The 20,379-nt window shown below is 41.8% G+C and overlaps 2 protein-coding genes across 7 annotated transcripts in view; both read right to left on the minus strand.

Annotated features, from left to right (window-relative positions):
- Window positions 1–3,433: 3,433 nt before the first annotated feature.
- On the minus strand, window positions 3,434–10,552 carry PSTK (phosphoseryl-tRNA kinase). 3 transcript variants are annotated; one of them, XM_048506452.1, is made up of 6 exons: window positions 10,227–10,552; window positions 8,914–9,205; window positions 7,146–7,314; window positions 6,303–6,378; window positions 5,315–5,408; window positions 3,434–4,633 (listed from the first exon to the last, which is right to left on the minus strand). In XM_048506452.1, exons 1-6 carry the CDS (start codon window positions 10,446–10,448, stop codon window positions 4,437–4,439), a joined length of 1,050 nt encoding a protein of 349 aa, XP_048362409.1. In that variant the 5' UTR covers window positions 10,449–10,552; the 3' UTR covers window positions 3,434–4,436. The 3 variants fall into 3 exon arrangements, with proteins under 3 accessions (XP_048362409.1, XP_048362408.1, XP_048362410.1); XM_048506451.1 differs by having other exon boundaries at window positions 7,146–7,344; XM_048506453.1 differs by lacking the exon at window positions 3,434–4,633 and having other exon boundaries at window positions 5,315–5,404; window positions 7,146–7,344.
- Window positions 10,553–12,153: 1,601 nt separating this feature from the next.
- LOC125438570 (disintegrin and metalloproteinase domain-containing protein 9-like) overlaps window positions 12,154–20,379 on the minus strand; it is a 37,963-nt gene continuing 29,737 nt past the window's right edge. For all 4 annotated transcript variants that reach the window (XM_048507006.1, XM_048507007.1, XM_048507008.1 and 1 more), the window contains 5 exons: window positions 20,254–20,359; window positions 18,408–18,540; window positions 16,603–16,681; window positions 15,838–15,890; window positions 12,154–15,698 (listed from right to left, as the gene is read on the minus strand). In XM_048507006.1, coding sequence (XP_048362963.1) covers window positions 15,605–15,698; window positions 15,838–15,890; window positions 16,603–16,681; window positions 18,408–18,540; window positions 20,254–20,359 — 465 coding nt within the window. In that variant the 3' untranslated portion in view covers window positions 12,154–15,604. The remainder of the gene's footprint in view (window positions 15,699–15,837; window positions 15,891–16,602; window positions 16,682–18,407; window positions 18,541–20,253; window positions 20,360–20,379) is intronic.

The raw sequence follows: 20,379 nt of genomic DNA on the forward strand, positions 1-20,379 counted from the left end.
CCCGAAAGTAAGACGTAGCAAAGTTTTTGTTTGGAAGCATGCCCAACGAACAGAACATAGAAAAATAAGACATCCCCTGAAAATAAGACATAGCACAACTTTGGGAGCAAAAATTAATATAAGACACTCTTATTTTCGGGGAAACACGGTATGTGTGATGTATATAAACTATTTCAAATAATTACAACCATTACTTCATCAGGATGTAGATTAGCAATATATCAGTTTATTGGCTCAGGCTTCAAGCAAGTGATATTTGAGTGAAAACGCTTGTATGTTTACAGGAGATAGTGTTGCATTAACAAAAGGTTTCAATTTAATTTCTTCTCTGTAGAGGAATTCAATTACTGTACAGGATGAAGTTTGTATGGATCACTTAAACGGCAGTCTTACGCACTTAGTCAAAATACTCCAGAGGGCTTTCAATTGATGCCTTAAGTTGATGGAACAGTTTTAAGTTATACACATTACTAATTGCATCAATAACCATTGCAGACTTCAGTCTGTTAATATGGAATGTGGTTATAGCCAGAAGTTAAATGTATTATGCAGAATCACTGGAGTACCTAACAACAGTGGTCATACGCTGATCAAAGCCAAGCCCTTTAAGTTCACTAATTTCACGTAGAAACTTTATGAGTACATGCCCAGCTTCCCCACTGAATGAAAATATTTTAATCTGCATGGAGAATGTGCTGTATGTGTACTTTTGTAATAGCAGTACAACATTGATTCCTATTAACAGTGGTAGTACTGAAAAGGAAGTGTTATTTGCTATTTTGCCTCACTCTATTAAATGTTGGGTTTTTTGATGAAGAGTGTAATTTGGAAAAACAGACAAGCAATCTTCTATTGATTCAAACGTGTAAAAATATGCTCAAGTGTCTCTGAGTGCTCTGGTTTAAGTTCACTTAAGGCTTACTTTGTTAATAAGTATTCTAATGGAAAAAACTTATTTTGTATGGGTAAAATGACCTTTAGAGTTAACAATTACATGCTAATACAGGGATATTTTCCCCCAGAAAGTGGAATTGAATTTTATTTAGTGTAACTCATATTGTGAGATCTTTTAAAAAAAGGAATAAAAAACCTTACTAATAACTCTCACTTTACCTGGGTGACCGCCTGGCTCAGAAATTCCTGGCATTGTCAGTGGGAAAATTCTGTAATGTATGAAGTTGGCAGAATACCAGTGATCTTTTGCTAAATAGTAACTCACCTTACTGTGCTAGTAGCAAGTCTGTACGCTGCCTGTGTTGTACTGAGGAAAAGCTTACTGTAGTTCTGTATTTGAAGTAGGTTTACATTATATTTCCACTGATTTTCAGCATCATTCACAGGTTTTGCTAACAAGTGGAAGTCTAGAGAGTTTAGTCATACTGGGAGCAAAGGAGAGAATGATAGAAACAACTTGATAAGACTACTCAGCAGCCTGATCCACAAATTCTGCTGCTCCAAGTATGTAATGAAGGACCCAGCAGGGGGGTGGGGAGAGACAAGTTTGATCAAGCAGACTTCCAGCTGTACTCTCCAAAAGATATAACAAGAATCTTTGACTAAGCTTAACAATGTGAATTTTTATATGATGTTATTATTCCCCTGCCCCCCGCTTTACTTCGTTGCTTTTGTTTCAAGTTCCAGGTAACTCAAGACCATATATTTTGAATATAGATTTTCTGTATTTCCTCTCGTGATCGTGTCTTGCCTATAAACAAGCGAGAGGACTGAAGAGCTTTTTAAAAAAAGTATGTATGGCCAGTGCTTTGATGGGGAAATGTTACGGCTTTTTACAATGAAAACTAGCAATGCAGAAGAATGGGCGTAAAGGCCTGGACTGAAAGAAGCAAGAGTGAAAATCAATGAGGGGTTTTCTCACCTGTTCTTTCTTCCTGCACAGCACTGTGCTCCTCTTTCCTCAAAAGGAAAAGCGCTTGGTGAAATGTGTGTCTGCCATGGGAGGGAAAAAATTGGGAGAATGCACCCCTTCCCCCCCACACCTCTAGAAAACAAAGTTTAGCTCTGGTCCATTATTCACAGAGGACTATTACACAGATAAACAGCAATTGTGGAAAACTAATTTTAGATAACAGGATTCTATAATTTTCTTGCCTTAAAAACAGCAAAGCAGCTGCCTGAAGTAAACTGCAAATGCCCCTGTCGTAACAGAAGGGCAAACTACTTGCAAACAAAAATGAAGAGCACAGTAAAAAGATCATATGCTGTTTTCATGGCAGTTTACAGCAGGTTGAATTATTCAGAAGTAGCCAATGACTGGTTTAAATTACCTTTTAAAGTTTTAAAATTACTAATTTTCTTCAACGGATTGGGCTTGGCATGGTTCAAGCTTGACACTCTACCATCCAGAAATGGCAAGGCAGGGCCTGCACAAGCACAACCACCAATCCTGTGTCCAGTCTCCTTGGCTGGACTCCCTGATATAATCCTTGTTCTGCAGCCAGGCAGCTCCCTCTAACACCTATTGACTGAATGTGGGAGTTCCAAATTCAGAAAATGTTGTTGCTCCTCCACTTCTCAGGGGAGACCAACTTCACTGGTCAAAGATAGACAAGAGCTCTGGGGAGGCCTGCTACTACCACTTGGAGAGATATTCCCTGCCTACCTAGCAGGGGTAAACTATAGTGTAGCCTCGTGGCACCACAGTGTTCCCTCACCCACTCCTGGACAAAGTGGCCTTGGAGGGCCTGTTGGCATCTTGATCCCCCCTCCCTGCACCATGGGCCTTCACTGGGGGAAATGCTAATGCGCCACGATGTTATGGAGCAAAGCATAGACAAACAGCTTTACCACTAGCCTTGGCTGCATCATTTGGGTCTTGCAGTATTCCTGGTTGTTGATGGACATGTCCTCTGGCTTGTCAAGGCTGTAAGGGGTAAGCAGGTATGACAGGAGTGGACACCCATGGCAACCTGCAGATGCCGGGGGGGGGGGGGCAGCTAACTTCTGGTGGATGGATACTGAGTGGGTGATCTCAATGGGCCATGCTACACAGACAGTGGCATCCTGCATGAAGCACTAGAATGATGCCTTCTGCAAGGCCATAAGGAAGATAGTGGAGTAGGATTACTGGTGTGAAGGGGACAGGGCCCTTTAGGGAGCAGCTCAATCACACACTGCTGTGCCATCCTTAGCTGTGGTGCAGCTGCTCCCACCCTCACCCTGCCCCGCCCCGATTGCTCTATCTGTTTCTGAGAAAAAGGCTTTCAGAAGTAAAACTGATAAAATGCCGTTTCTCTTCCAGTAGGATTAATTACAGCCTTCTGGAAATTCCCTTGATTTGTGCATAACAGATTGCAATGAATGGAGGGAGAGGTGTCTGGGAAGAAATCCAAATCACAAAATTACAACACTAAGAACTTAGGTAATTCACACACAGCACCAGGAAATGCAGATCAAAAGAATGAGTCAGCCTTTCTAAGGTAGAGAACCCATGTAATGAGGTAATGGTCACCCAGATTTATGAACAAAATTTATGATTTATGTTTTTACAGTATTGTTTTATACACCAGTACAAAGAAGGATGTTTCACAAAATTACAGTAATCTTATAATGAACCTTCTGTTCTTTGACGTTGTTGCCATTTTAAAATCCAGCACTGTTTATTTTTCCCTTTATAAGTACAAGCTTGATCCTGTGCATTGCTTCTGCTGAACTTTGTTGCATGGGTGCATCATATTTCTCTGGCACCAGGTACATTTTTGGCTCTCTGAAAGACACTGATTTCTTAAGAGTAGAAGCAGCAGGGGGAAAACAGTCACGGAAAAGGCTATGGCACATGCAGAAGTGAGGGTTTGGATCTTTAGCAATGCCTGTTAATTAAGGCCCCTTCCACACATGCAGAATAATTCACATTCCATCCACTTTCACAATAGTTTGAAAGTGGATTTTGCTATTCTACACAGTAAAATGCAGCTTCAAAGTGGATTCTGCAAGTGCGGAAAGGGCCTAAGACAGGCACAATGGCAAATACTTACCAAATGAGTAGAATCAGAAGCAGCAGAAAATGTTCACATGATGTATGTGTATGAGACAAACATCTTGGGTTCAGAAACATTTAAGGCAAGTAGTTTTGAATAAGAAAGTCTAACATAAATTCCTTCATGGACACACTGCAGATGAGTTCTATTCAGTTGAGACTTGTTTCCACAAATTTTTTTTTTCTCTTCTTGGGTCATTTAAACAGGGAAGGAACATACTTCTTTGGTTGAAGCACCAAATATTTCAACCAGCCAAGGAATGTGCTAGATCACATTTAAGTATTTTTCTAGGCAGCTGAGCTTATTCCACAAATTAGAGCAAATAAATCTCACACACATCAACATATGGAAACTTGAATTATGGCACAAGAGTCCTTGTCAAAATGCTTATCACTTGTGTTTTGTACTTCCTGATCATGGCAGCAACACACAGACACACTGCTATAGGCATAACAAGTACTTCTTAGCAATATCACCTGCCTGTTGGCAGAATAAAGATGTGTTTATAGCAAGTATGCTTGCTGAATGACATTGTTTCTTCTCATTATATTGTTGTTTTAAATCTTCCAAGAATTCCGCTTTCAGCTTATTAAGTTCCTGTGCCAAGCTCTTCATCTTACTTGGGATAAGTTTATTATCTAGTGAAACGAAACAAAGAACTACTGTTCAATCTCTGCATCACACCCTTGATTTTTTAAAAAGAAAACGCTTCTGTCCCAAAACACAACAGATATGGTTTATATCTGATAAATTGAACAATGGCTCACTTTTTGGGAAGCAGGGTTTGACAAACAAAATCTTTAATGGAATATCAGCTGCTTGCTATAGTCTTCCGATTGTGCCATAAGATTCTGTCGATGTTACATTTATAACCCACCTTTCTTGCGCTATAAAGCCCAAGTACACATTTTTGAGTTTCCCAGGATCTCCCTCCTGCCAATAAACCCCAGATCCTGTTTAGCTTCAGCAAGGTTACTATTTTTCTTCCAACCACACCCTGAGACTATGTGCCATATGCTTTCCTGCAGACAAAGCAGATCCTTGGTCAGTCTTGTTTTCAGTTGGCAGCAGCTTCCTTAAGGACACTGCTGGAGGTCTTTCACATAACCTGCAAAATGATCTTTTCACTGGAAGCTCAAAGTATTGAAGCTGGGACCTTCTGCACATAAAGCAGATGCTCTGTATAACTAAACTACACAACCCTGGGAGCCGTGCTTTAATCATGCTATTCAGGAGTAGCACATATTTAAAATGTAAGTCTCTGCAAAGCAGCAGTTTAACTTCCTGTACCAAATATTAACAAGACTTGCTTAGCATACCTTTTGCGCTCATCATTGTTTGAGAGACAATTCTCCTGACAGCTTGGTCAGCTTGATGAAGGAAACTGGCTGCACAAAGAGCTCGATCAACTTCCTAATCAAAAGGAAAAGAGTTTATTTATTTATATTTTTATTCTGCCCTTTCCCTGGGGGGCTCAGCCCCCTCCCCACAAAAAAGAGGGAATTCAAGGTTTTGGTATCTCCCAAAACAAGTGTTAGTGGCAGAAAGGCAGTGGTGGGATTCAGCAGGTTTGCAGCACTTCGTTAGAACCGATTGTTAAAATGGAGCTTGTTAAACAACCAGTTGTTAAATTATTTGAATCCCATCACCGGAACCGGTTGTTAAATTATTTGAATCTCACCACTGCAGAAAGGTTTCGTTTTTGCAGTTTCGTTTTAGGCCCTAGACTGGTCTTCAGCTAATTGTGCACAGGGCCCTGTGTAATATTACAAAGAAGCAGTTCAGCTATCCACTGCCACCTTTGCAATTCCTATGGCACTGTAAGAAAGCCAAGAAATCAAACCATAGCACTCTTGAATTATGCCAAAATACAGCTGTAGAATAAACTTTAAAAATCTGATCATGTAAGAATGTAGTGAGATGAACACCCACTGTTTGCCACCCAGTGTCAACAATGGGTCATGGGGTAAGGGTGATTCTGCAGACTAAAATTCCCATTTTACAACTCTATACGGTATGTGTCCTTTCTGGATAAAACCAGAATAGTTGAAAGGAGTCTTACATTACAATATATTAGATCTGTAACACTAGCTGTGCAACTCTGCTTCAATCTTAAACACATTAACTTGAAAGTAAATCCCACAGACTATAATGGGACATTTCCAAGTAAAACATGCATAGGTCTTGTCTATCTTATGCATTTTCACAACTGCCAGATACCCAATTTCCATCTTCCAGTTGTGTCCCTACATGTTGCAAGAGTAGTGAACGTTAACTCTTATCAGTTTTCCATTAACTCCACATTACCTTGAGTTCTGTATTTTCTTCAAACTGTTTCACTGGGTTTTCCAAAGCAGCAGACAACAAACTGAACACCTGGGAACTGCATATAAACAACATTAAAAACAGTTAAACTGCAAACACACCTGTACGAGAAAACTTGGCTAAAGACAGGTTCAGTAAAAGAATCAGCAAAAGCCTGGGAAGGTTAACAGGATCATGATTTTACCATTGAGAAACCACGCAAACAGACCAACTGTGGCAGAGAGGACAGACTACCACACTTAGAACTAAAACTGCTGTAATGTTCAGACTGCAGTTTAACCAAAGCTTCAAAGAATTTTTTTGACCATCTAATGTTTCCCTTCCTCAAAATAGAATTAGCATCAAGCTATAAGCTCTTAGGTATTGCCAGAGGCAATCCTCTCCCATAAAATGCTGTATAGGCCACCATTTTTTTCCATCTGACTGTGGCTATAACCTTAACATTTTATTGATTCAATATAGTTATACAAACTAGGTCTGCATAAGGAATCACAGAAAGGAGGAAGAGTTATACTCCAAGATTTCCCCACAGTACCAACTCCCCCCCCCCCCCCAAACTATAAGGGGCTTAATAAGGACACTCCTTCCAGTACCGGACACTCAGCTGCTGTCAATGTTCTATCATCTTGCAGCATGTTCAGTGATCATTTGGTTACTTTTGGTTAATTTAAAAAATAACTTCACTCCATATCTAGGAAGTTTCCCAAATATATATATACACCCACTGATTAAAAACAACAAATGCTATACAAAACTTGATTTCTGTTTGAACTATACAACTCCCATTTGTTACATACAAAGAGCTACTTCAATATGGGTGCATACTTGTCCTTCAAAGTATATTCTGTACTCTTCAAAATGAGGCTGTTCTGTTCCCATGTGTACTTTTCTGAATTTGGGACTTCAAGTTTCTGCACCATTGCATGTATGGTTTCCTCAGATAATGGATTCATTCTCTGAAAATTTCTCTGTAGACAAACCTCAAGCTGGCAGTCTAAAAACAACTGACAGAAGCCCAGTGAATCTATAAGAATTCCAAAATATTTTCAAATAAGACACAGTCATTTTTATCTAATCACATTTTCTGAAAACCATGATACAAGAACATCACACAAACCAGAAGTAATTTGGGTCATCAGAGAAAAAGCAATCTAAACAGCTAAATATTTCAGAGTTTGATCTAATACAGCTATGCAAGAACATCAGCATTGCTACCACCAGTCAATACTACTGATGTGAGCAACTGATATTTAAAGGCTCCAGGATGGACGTTAACATTTGTAAAGAGCTATAGCATTATATTTTTATCCCATTCTTCATCATGATGGCTCAAGGATATAAAAATAAACAGAAAGTGACAATTTCAAATCCATACAAGTTCTTGTTGGGGAACTAGACTCCCAACTGAAGCTGGGTACAATGATGAATGTCTGGCTACTATGTGCCCTTCTCTAATGACCTAATTAAAAGCACTTGGAAATTGTAAGGAAGGGGCTTTTTAGATAAAAGTAGACCCAATGATTTAAACAATGTTCCACACAGCGTATTATCAATCTTTAGAACACTAGGGAGCTGCGGAGGTCAAGAAGTGAGATACATCCGAAGAGTTCTGCTCTGCTAACCAAGGACAGGAACCTCTTTTAGCTATGGCATTTTGAGTCATGGACAGGATCAGCTTATAGCTAAATGCTGCATTTATTCAAAAGGAAGATGTCCCTGAGTGCAAGATGTCCCCTCCTAAAAAAAGGGGAAGATTATTCATAAAAGGAAATGATCCTGAATTTAAAATGTCTCCATTAAAGGACAGCAGTATAAACCAATTTTGTTACATTGAAATGATAACCAACATATACTGCAAAAAAACTATTACTTTCAGTTTTTAAACATCTGCATTGTAATTGTTCACAAGTTCAGCATGTTGTTTCAGATTTTAAAAGGCAGAAGTTCCAGTTAAGGCAAAAGTTCCAATAAAATGACCAACAGGCAACGACATGTTAAACACAACATGCACACTGACTTCTATAGGCTAGGAAGTCAGTTTTCCAGGAGAAGGTGATATCTGCAATCCAGCATAAAATTTAAAATTAACTACTTATTTTATTCTTCCCCGACAAAAGCGTCCACAATTGCACAGCAGTTATGGCCAATGTACTAAACTGCTGTAAATAAAATGGCCTCTCTCCTAGGAACAATGAGTGGAACTACTAGGCAACTCTGGAGAAGATGCAAAAGCTGGTGTGGAGTGCCAGAAACTTGGGTCAGAGAGGAGCCCCACAGCTCCTCCCACTTTTTGCCATTTGCCAAGCAAGGAGTTGCAGTTTCTTCAGCTAGCTACCAAAGCTCCTCTCTCCCCTTGCAACAGAAAGAAGCATGAAAAGGCAGTATCTGCCACATATAGATTCACTTTTAGTACCATTTCCCTCTGCTGGGGAGAGTTGGTGGGATTTCTCTAAAGCTCTACCCACATATGCAGTGAATCACTCCAACACCCCAATCTATGTAACTGAATGCATATGTCCCCCCCCTTTTTAGAAAGCAGGAAAAAGTTAAAAAGTCATCTTCCTTTTGAGTAAATATGGTATGCCAAACTTACATTTCCGAGCTAACTGGTATACTTCGTATCTCATACTTCGATAATAAAAGTTATCATCCAGAATAAAATATGTTGGTCTGTGAGGGGTACTATTGATTAAATATTGACAAGATGCTGTGTCTTCTGGTCCCAGATATATTAAACCTTGGTCTTTCAAACAGCAGACAAAGTTTTTCCAGGTTACTTCAGTCCCTTTTGGACGAGACAAATAATGGCATCCTTTAATAAGAGCCTGCAGGAAGTGTTCGAGGTACGCCAATAGTTCATGTCGGTACAATTTCCAGTAAGATGCCTGTAAAATAAAATTATTCACATCTAAATTATAAGATATTGGATACAGTCTAGAAATCATCAACAAAATGGGTTTTGATGGTTGTTTTCGTTCAAGGCAGACAATTATGCTCTTGATATTTTATTATTTTCAGTTTTCACTAAATTTTACTGTTTTATACTTTTCTCCATCCACAGAATATAACCCTTACAAAACAAGATGCTTTGTTCAGAACATTATGCTGCATAATGTGCCTTCAGTGTAAAATGTGGACACAAACTCTCAGAAAGGCAGGTACAGAGATCCACTGAAACAACAAGATCCTCTGACTGATTTGGTGGCACAACAAATATGTCAGCCTCTGGGGTGCCACAAGATTCCTTTTTTGTTGTTTTCACTGATGACAAAAAAATTTTCCCAAGTGAAACTCTGAAGACTTACCATTTTGTCATTACAGTATATAACATTATACACCAATTTTTAGGATCTTGACAGGAGATTTTGCCCTTCTCTCTCTCTCTCTTCCTCCCCTCCCTGCCAACACCGGCAACATGCCTGGTGAAAAGCACAGCCAGAATGTAGCTGCTTTCCCTTGTGTCAACCCCAGTACACACCCAATAAAAACAGGCAGAGGTGCTCAGCTTTGCTATGCCACTCTGCATGCAGTGCAGCTGGCGATGAAGATGGTGTGATATAGAAAAGAAACTTTTGTATGTGGTTTACGTTTTAACCATACACTTTCAAAACATTCACCTCAGTCTTTCCTTTTAAACTGTTTTCATTTTAACAAACCACAAGTCAGCATGCTTCCACCATATACAATATTAATGAAACGTTGACGCAGTTTAGAATGATTTCTAAAAGTAAACGAAAATCGTACTAAAAATCCGAGTTCAACTGTCAGAAAACATCCACAACAACTTGGGAGGCAAATTAATGGCTTAATTCCCGTTGAAAGTGCCCGCTGTTATGGGCACGGCAGTTTCACCAATAAGAATGGTAGTACGTATTGGCCAATGAGAGACAAAAGAACGCAGCTCACCAATGATTGTGGTTCCTCTTGCCCTGAGCTCGTCTCCGATTGGCTGAACGCTTCAGGAGGCATGAGATCGTCGTAGGGGAGGTGAACACAAAACCAACCTTTGTGCTGCTTCGTCGAATCTCTCAGCGCCCGCGCCGCAGTTGTTTTGCCCGCTGCTGGTAGGCCGCAAAGCACACATAAGCCCATCGGCCACACTGGAGCATTTCCTAACGCTTGCGTCATAGCCCGCGACTTTCGCGCAGTGTCCACTTTCGTTACCAAGGCTGTAGATCAAAATGCGCATGCTCAGTAAGGTGTACGCGCTGGTAAGACGTTTGTACGTTCTCTTCCGGGTAACAATGAGCTATAAATGGGCGTGGTTAGTTCTAATTATTTGATTGGTTGGCGGTTATCTGGGCTATTTCCTGATTGGTTGGCAGAGTTTATACACGTACTTTTCTGTTCACGATGGGCAGGGGTCGGGAACCGTTTCCCCTCAAAGAGCCATTTGGCTCACCCCCCCCCCTCACCCGCTTGCACGCGCGACCCCCCGCCCGCGCCTGCAGGGCAGGCAAAGATGGCCCGGCGGCTCGGCCTGGCCGGCCGCCGGAAGAACACCTGCCTCGCAACCAGCGGGGCGGGCAGGAGGCAAAGCCTGCGGCGCGGCCTAGCCAGCCGCGGGCGAAGGATGTGCCCGCCCTGCTGCTTGCAGGGCGGGCGAAGATGGGTCTGGCAGCTCGGCCTGGCCAGCCACCGGGAAAGCACCCGCCTCGCAACCAGCGAGGCGGGCAGAAGGCTGGGCCCGCGGCCTGGCTGGGCATGGGTGAGGGATGCACCCGCCCTGCTGCTTGCAGGGCGGGCGAAGATGGGTCCGGCGGCTCAGCCTGGCTGGCCGCCGGGAAAGCGCCCGCCTCGCAACCAGTGAGGCGGGCAGGAGGCTGGGCCCGCGGCCTGGCTGGGCGTGGGTGAGGGATGCGCCCGCCCTGCTGCTTGCAGGGCGGGCAAAGACGGGTCCGGCGGCTCGGCCTGGCCGGCCGCCGGGAAAGCACCCGCCTCGCAACCAGCGAGGCGGGCAGGAGGCTGGGCCCGCGGCGCGGCCTGGCCGGGTGCGGGCGAGGGATGTGCCCGCCCTGCTGCTTGCAGGGCGGGCAAAGACGGGTCCGGCGGCTCGGCCTGGCTGGCCGCCGGGAAAGCGCCCGCCTTGCAAACAGCGAGGCGGGCAGGAGGGCCACGGGCAAGGGATGCGCCTGCCCTGCTGCTTGCAGGGCGGGCGAAGTTGGGCCCCGCGGCTCGGCTCATGGAGCCGCAGAACAGCGGCGGAAGAGCCGCATGTGGCTCGCAAGCCGCGGGTTCCCGACCCCAACGTAGGGTTATTAATCATAAATCAGGAGGAGAGGGATGTAAATGTTGAGTGTTTTGGACCGCTTGATTCAGCCCTGGCATTTATATCACATTTCAAAAGTATTCCTTCTGTTTGGATACCACCTTTTTCCTAGAGCAAAGCGAGCATTGTGGTATTGCGAAAAGGAATACGAAGACCGGAGAATAGTTATGTAGTTAATGCTACAATAAACTTGTCAGTATTTATGATGCCGTCATACTTTGGGTGGGTGGACTTCCACAGAGTAGCAGAGCCGTCCTATTATAATCCTTCTAAGCAATATGGAGAACTAGGAGAACGATTGTTCCACTAAGTTTTCACCCCCTAAGCTATGTGGGGGTTGAAAGCCGGACCGCCCCAAGTCCAAGATCACACTCCCAAGTCCCACACTACACTAGCTCTCCAAGTAACTTGAAACATTTGTAGGGCTGGCAAAGCACTACTTGATAAGGGTAAAAGGCGTGCAATTCCCCCGGCTATCCGTTGCACACCCACCCACACCCAAATTCCTCCTAAATAAGAACGGCTGTATCACATAATCACACCTTGCACAGTCAAGAGAGAGACTTGGATGAGGGATGTTCAAACAAGGTCGTTTCAGAAGTTCACAATAGTACACCTTTTATTTCCACCTTTAATAGAGTTGGTGAATTCTGGGGTACAACACAGTCTAAGCATTTTTGAGTTCATACTGCCCCCCCCCTTTTTTTTTTTACAGTTTCTTGCTTTATTTTCATTGATTTGGGCCTTCATGTTGGTTGATCTTTGATGAGAATTCATAGCCTACCAAACTTTGCCCTGCTTTCTCCGAAATAATGGATGATGGCTTTTTGTTTTAATCTTTTTAACTTAGTACAGTAAATGCTGTATATAAGTTTCTGTATTTACCCCTGTAATTCGTGTCCCCATAAAAATGAAATGCCACCCAAACACTTAATTTTGATACAGCCATCAAAGTATTTGAGATTGTGTGTGAAGTAATGACCATGTGTGAAGTAATGACCGTGTTTGTTTTCATCAGCCAAAACCGTTTTTCAAAACCTATTTTTATATTTTGGTCATGCTGTAGCTTTTTTCTTTTTTAAGTAATGAGTATTTTGAGACAAAGTATTTACAATGCCTTTTGTTTCTGTAAATTGTTTTCTATGAAGACTACATATTATTGGAGGAACAACTGTATTAACAAGTTTTACAAAATATATTCCTACTACTGATTTTCAAGAGATGTCACAATAAAAATTAAAACAATTACAGTAATAATACATTTATTACAAAATAGTTCATAAAGTTTGATCATCAAAGAAAGAAAGATATAGATTTTGATTAGTTATATAATATTCTGGGGAAAGGCCACATGTTATAACATCTAGTATTAAAAGAGTATTGTTAGACTAATTTCTGTAACAAGATTACCAGCCCCATCCAAAGAGAGGGGTAAATCCACCCAGGGGAGTGGCCTGCAGCTGTACTGGTGGATTTGCCCTCCCCAGGACTCTTACACCAGCAAAGGTGTGAATTCACCAGTGTGCAGCCACTGTGGCCCTCCCATTAGGAAGTGGCACCAGATACCATGCTAGCATTCCAGACCCTTTCCACTGGGCGGGGGTATGGCCAGGGGAGGACCCTCATTAGTCAGCTTCCTCCCCACAATTTGTCACATTGTGCCAGTGGCTGGGGCTTCAGACTCACTTAACAGACTTGGTAAGTCTATTAAGTCCAATGGGGGGCTTCTTGGCAGGAAGGTTTTTCCACTTTGCAAGCCTCCCCACACTGCCAGGAAGCCCCTTTGGGAGCAGCAGGCCACCTGGACCCCTTGGATGGGGCTGTCTGAGTCTTCATTATTTCTCAGAAAGTTAGCTAAATATCTGTAGATTGGCTTAAACTATACCAGTCATTCTAGTTGTGCATGTAATGTTTAAACATGTTTCTATTCAGCACTATACTGTCTTTTTTTTCTACCTCATGGTATGTCACAGGGTTTGACACTGGAAAAGTTTTAAAGGAATCTTGAATAACCTTTGGGTAGAATTACAGAGATCTGCTCAATGAAATGTCAGCTTTGGAGGGTGGGCTCCATGGTATTATGTAGAGTCCAGGAGAAGTGAAGTACTACTTCAAGCATCACCCCAGATCTCCAAAATTTCCCAAGCCAAAGTTGGAAATCCTAAGTGAAATTAATCCACAGGAAAATTACGTATGGTAACAATGTGGCAATTGTAGGGCGAAAAGAATGTTGGAACCTTCAAACTGCATAGTTATTGTTTTCAGTACATTAATTTTAATAAATTAAATATCAGTATGCACTTGCATTTTATCAGATTTAACTAGGAGTGATAGGAGTAAGCCAAATAAATATCCTCGTGAATGGTCTGATTGAGGTAGAAAATTCACAGCAAGCAAACTATATTCTTCATTTACAAAATAAAGGCAGTATGGAAGAATTAGTAGATTTGATTTTGACTGCTTATTCATAGTACAATACTGTCATCAAATTCTATATACTATCTATTTAAAGTTGATGCTTGGTTGTTAAATGTTTACAATGGAAGAATGGAAAACAGGCACAGGCATTCAAATCATTGTTAAATTCTTCTACATCCTTTAAAGTCAGTGGGTTTAGTAGGGTGTGACTGTGTTTAGGATTGCATTGTAACAGCTCAATCCACAGGGCTCCATTGGCCAGTAACAGCATCACTGTCATGCTGCCTCCAGAGGCCTTCCAGGCAGTGTGGGGAGGGAGGAAAACTGGAAAAACAACAACCCACAGCTACTTCATAGGACTCAATGGAGTTCCACCACCCTTTTGGGTGATGTTAGTCCAAGACCAGTGCCGGGGTCATTCCCAGCTCAAAAGCCGAGTAGAAGTCGACTAAAGTTGGCTCCACCCTGGGAATGCCCCTAGCCCACCCCAACTGTGTGGACAGCCAGGTTTAGACTGGCACAGCTCTTCAGGGGGCAGGCATTTCTAGGTCGGGCACCGCTGAATTGTATGGCGCCCACCTACCTCCCAGTTTGCTCTCCATGCCAGAGTAAGAGCCACTTACACCAACAGGGTGGGCAAATGCACCAATACATCCCCACGCCAGCTCCATAAACCCATTTGCTCCTCCTCATAGGATTGGGCAGTCAGTCTTCCATCTGTCTGTGCCGTACCCATTTCAATATAACAAAAAAAGTTATATCTCTACAAAATATCTCTAGAATGTCCCACTAACACAATTACAAAAATATTTGTTCTTAAATATTGGAAAATATATTAAGATAGAAATGTCCCCTACCCTTTTTTTGTGTATGTACTTAATTCAGAACATCAATCTATGCAGGAATGCCCACTTCTATGCTCTGGACCATAGTTGATGAACTGGGAAACATAGCTTAAAAAGTGCATTTGTCTTTATGCTTCTGGGAAATGTGTTGGTGCTTTTATGCATAATTTGCCTCAAGTGGTTTACCCCCCTCTTCAATGTATTTTCTTCACAAAATACTTTTTATGTGTCTACAGCAGCTCAACTTAAACGGAACACTTCTTCATAGAACCAATTTTTGTTGTTGTTGCTGTTATAAGAAACACTTCATTTGCTTGTGTTGGGAGAAGAACAGTGCTAATCAGTCTCCTTTATTCTGCTGATTAAAAAAACCCTTCTCTTGTTAGAGCCTGCCCAACAATTTTTTAAAATAAAATAAAACTATATATGTTCTCCTTAATTACAGTTAAAATGAAGGCTTTACTTGTATATTGGTAAAAAAATACTTGAAAAATGTGCCATTAATTTAGAATTGGCACTCATATTGCCCTACAAGGGCTCTCGTTCTGGTTACTGGATATTTGAGTGGTGTAGATGATTAAAAATATTGCTTTGACAGCAGCTGCCAAAACAGCACAAGGATCTTCACTGTGTGACTGAAGGTAAGCTATGGCAGCCATTTTGTGGCTACTCCTGCCACACTGTCCAAATTCCAAAGGCACCCACCAGCTCAAACAGGTTGGGAACCTCTGGTCTAACTGGATGAGACTTTTTCAAGATATGTTTGCAAACACAGGCCTTGGTGGGATTGGAGGTCGCAAAGGAGGTCTTGGTGGAGATGGACCAGGCAGATGTTGTTCTGGCAACCTAAAAGAATGGAAAACACTGTTATTACGTGTTCTTAAACAAGTTTAAATATACAGTTTAATATAGTGCCTGTTTGAATAAACATACATGTTAAATACATGTTAAATTATAGTGAAAAAGTTTTTTGAACTTTGCAGACCTTGATGTAGGGAAGTGCGACATTGTAAAGACTCCAGAATTTGAAGTAGCAGGCTGAGGAAGAAAAAAAATGGTAGGAATGAGTCATTTTTCATGTCAGTATATGAAACGTCCTTACACAGGCAGATTCTGCACGGGCCAAAAACAGCGGTGTGAAAATGGTGTAAACCCTTTTATACCGTTTTCACACCACTGTTTTTGGCCCATGCGGAATCCGCCACTGATTCAACCAATTGGTCCACCTAGTTTCAGCACTGTCCAGTATGACTTAGATTGGCTTTATATGGACTCTGGCAGAGATCCTTCCTTGCACCTTCTATCCAGGATCTTTTCCAACTGGTGGTGCTGGGAATTGAACTTGGGGCTCAGTACATGCAAGACACATATTCTGCTGCTGAGTCTCAGCACTTCCATATTGTGTTTCCTGATATAACAGTGAAACAACCTCATGTATTTCAGCAAAAAAATTAAAGTTTTATTTCTGATTATTATAAATCATTGCAGAAAACCTGACATAAGAGATTCCTCCAGGTACAAAATTCATCTGCACCCTTTGCCCAATATAACTTTAAGATAAGTAGAAAACGAGCTAGAGAAATGTACACGATTTTGACAGTTAGAGTAATCTGGTGTTCTGCAAAGCTACACTTTTGAATGGAACGTCAAAAGAAAAAGTGCATAAGAACTATGGAGCGCTGGAAACCCTTCGTAAGTGACAATAATTTATATGGGGGAAAATCATGATCAAACCAACAAAAATTCTTACCCTCCTGTTGTTCACTGCATCAAGATGGTTTGATCTACTAGGTGTATTATTCTGTCTTGCCTGCTGTGCATTTTTAGCCCTTGCAAATTCAAACAAATAAAAGTAACTTTAACATAAACCTTTTTTTTTAAAAAAAAGACCCAGTGTGGTTTAATGGATTTATGCTTTTTACACTCTTGATCAAGTTACTTAATTTCTCAAACCCTCCTTTGAAAATGTTATCTTCTACATGTATTTTCCCCAGACATGTTCCTTCCACCCGTGATCAGCCTTCTTAGCTCCACCTTTCCCACTCCCTTGCACTACGTTCATGCCTGCTCCCTCTCCCGCCTTCCATGTTGCCGGCTCCTTCCTGCTTCTTTGAATGCTCATATTGAGACAGTGATATCGCAATATAATAATAACAACAGAGAGGGTTGAACAACCGCGTAAGCAGGGTCTTGTTTTGGCTCCATCCTACCCTCCCCATTCTTCTTCTGCCCTCCCCAATGACTGGGAGGGCTTTTAAAAACTTTATTTCAAGCACACTATTTTAAAAGAAGCCTTTCTCTTCTGTAACAGCAGTGGCAAGAAGTATGTGTGCAGAGGGGACGAGGAGAGAATATCAGGTCTAGATATGGTTCCCTTCTTCAGCAGGGTGCGGTCCAGGGAACTGCTTTGCCTGTTTCATTGTGGGGAGGGTATTTTTGGGAAGGACTACAATATTGATATAACTGCATTAACAGAAATATCGATATAACAGTAATTTAATAGCTTTTACAAATCCAGTCAAATCTTGGCACTACTGGATGTGATGAGACCTGTGCCTTTAAGGCATAGTTGATGGGTGCAGTTAAGAGAACCAGGAGAAGCAGTGATCTGGGCGAGTTCTTTGCAGGAAAATTCTGCAACAGGAGTAAGTGCCTCCACGTGTATAAACAGAGAAATGCAAGGAGACCTCACTGCAAGCCCACTGCGCAGTGAAAACCCCCGAATTAGGCATTCCATTTGTTACAGGCCTATGACTGTCTGAGTAGCCAACAATCTGGGAAACAATCAAAGAGAGCTAGTTTGTTCAAATGGGCTAACAGAGCAAGGATGAATATCAAACAAGGATCCTCTTCCCAATCCATTTATTTCTTAGATTTATAAGCCTGCCTCCCCCAAGTCACTCTCCATTTGGTAGGGGTGGTTAACTCTGGTTCACCCACCATCCATTCCCTTCACTGCTTACAAAACTGTGAGAATCATGTACAGCTGGACATCAAAGATATTATTTTAAAAGGTTTTAAGTGTTCACATTCTGCTTATCATTAATTCCACATGTTTTAAATCGAGAGCTCATTATAAAAGCAAATGCTTACTGGTGTTTACATTTGTTTCCAATGGTTTTAAAAGCTCTTTACTGTGATAAGTTTTAGCACTCCCTTAGAATGTGTGAGGTTAAAAAAGGGGACAGTCACCTTCTGTACAAGTGTAAAATCTCCAGTGGCACAGAAATTGCGAGCTACTTCTACACATTTCTGCAGCAAACTACTCTGGCTTTGGTGATTAAATGCTTTTGAATTTTGATTCAAAGGAAACATAGCTTTTAGTGAAGGTGAGACATTGCATTTAAGAACCATACCACGCTAGGATAGAATGTGCATTTGAATTTGGGTCTGAACCTACCCAAACCACTTTTTGTTAATAACAACAAACCAGGCACCAAGCTTCAAAAATTGGTAACTGCAAAGGCTACATAACTGTCAAATCAACACTGGCTGTCTTAACCTTGTCACAAACTGGGTTGGTTCTGCTTATCATTCATCGTATTTATTTGATACCTGCGGCGTCTTCTACATTCTCTGCAAAGTCTTCTTTCAATCGCATGTCTCTTAACAACTGCAGTCACTACCACAGTTAACACAGGCAACACAAGCAGGAAAAACACTAGTAAACCATCTCGAAGTGATGTATCTAAGGGGAGGAAAAAAATGAAAAATTACTTCCTTTTCTTTTAAGGATTACATATCAAATTACTGTTGGCTTTTATATGTTTAAGAGGAAGGCCATTGCATTTTCCTAATAAGTTGTTGGTGCAATTTGAGATCTTTTCTGTACACAGCAGTAGGGTTTAAGAAGGAGTCATTTCCATGTGAATATGCAAAGGTCTGTTCATTTCTGTAATACTCTTCTGGGTCAAAACTGTAATAATCTGCAAAAGGATTTATTTTTCTCCCCATTTTTGCTTTGAAGAAGAGATCTGAGAAATGTGACAATTTGCTCACTAATCTGAGACATTTTAATTAGTTTTGGTGTTGCCCTACTGTTAGCACTGCAAATGTAGTACAAACTATTATCCTTTACATCACATATCTATATGTTTGCTTGCAAGTAAGTTGAGTATGACTGCAATTTAAGAATTTGCATATTCAAAGGGATGTTCACACATTTGCATTAAAATTGCCAGGTCGCCACTAGTGGTGGTGGGGGGAGGATCTGGGAGCAAAATCTGGCAGTGCAGATCTGGGGGTGGAGCCCAGGAAGGACATGGACCTTAGTGGGGGCACAATGCCATAGAATCCACCCTCCAAAGCATCCACTTTCACCAGGGGAACTGATCTCTGTAGTCTGGAGACGAGCTAATCCCCAGGTCCCACGTGGAGGCTGGCATCCCTAATTTGCATCCAGTGTATTCAAGAAAATATACAGAGTGCACGAGTGGCCAGTCAGGATCCAGGCTGTGCTTAGAACTTGTTGAGCATCAGCAATATTGTGGCAGTTGTCAATAGCAGTGATCAGTGGGAGGCTTTCTGCCATTGCAGGAGGTCTGGCAACCATAAATGGAGGGTTCTTTCTTTGACGCCAAGTCACTGCAGATATAGGGCAACCCCATTGGGTTTTCAAGGAAAGATGTTCAGAGTTGGTTTGCCATTGCCTGCTTCTGTGCGATGCCCCAGGGTCAAGCCTGAGATTGAATGACTGGTGGGGCGGGGCGAGGGGAAACTATCCCCGGGGCGCGTGCGTGCATTGCACCCCTGCGGTGGTGGCGCCCCAGAACTCCCCGCCCCCTCCACAGCCCAGCCACGCCTTACCCGCAGCTGCGCCCCAGATGACTGGTCCAAGGGCGCCCATCTGGTTTCCATGGCAGAGTGAGGATTCAAACCTGGGTTTCCCATATCCTAGCACTACACCTTAACCACTTCACCTTATCAATACTTTAAAAACATAAAGCTGATCGTATTAGCTCATCATACTAACGTCATAGTAGATCAGTCTCCACCACACCTCTGTACACTGCTCAGCTCAACATGCAAAATCAATTGAATTGGATTCCTTGCTGGAGTAAGAGTTCTCTAAATCCTACATTCTTTCTCATGTGCCCTTCAAACCCATGCATATTAGTTGAGAAGACAGTCTTTCTTTAGTCAATCAGATTTACTTCCTTAGAGACTGCACACAGGATTGCAGTTTTAGTCGTACAGATTAAGAATCCAATATGCATATCATATATACTAAAAATTAAATTATTTGAAGAGCTAACTGCAAAGAGTAATCAGGGGTTTTTTTGTGGGGAGGGGGTATTTGCTAGATTTGACTCCTTGGCAGTGAAGAAAGATTCACAAATTCCACTTTGCAGAAACAGATAATTTATGATGTTAAATAGAATGAAAGATTTACTATACTCACCTATATGAGTTGGGCCACTATCTATGCTGCCACCATAACCAGATTTGTCACAAAAGGGAGGTGCCCATCCGGGATCACAATGGCAGTTATCTTTGTTGTTACATACCTATTATTTAAAAAGCAAAA

Source organism: Sphaerodactylus townsendi, linkage group LG08, assembly GCF_021028975.2.
Source record: "Sphaerodactylus townsendi isolate TG3544 linkage group LG08, MPM_Stown_v2.3, whole genome shotgun sequence".
NCBI classification, from domain to species: domain Eukaryota; kingdom Metazoa; phylum Chordata; class Lepidosauria; order Squamata; family Sphaerodactylidae; genus Sphaerodactylus; species Sphaerodactylus townsendi.

Coding starts and splice junctions, on each gene's coding strand:
- PSTK (XM_048506451.1), bottom strand. CDS start 10,448: ATGACGCAAGCGTTAGGAAATGCTCCAGTGTGGCCGATGGGCTTATGT. Junction 6,379..7,145: donor GAATATACTTTGAAGGACAA/GTATGCACCCAT, acceptor GTTTATATGCAG/TTCCCAGGTGTTCAGTTTGT. Junction 4,634..5,314: donor AACAATGATGAGCGCAAAAG/GTATGCTAAGCA, acceptor TCGTTTCACTAG/ATAATAAACTTATCCCAAGT.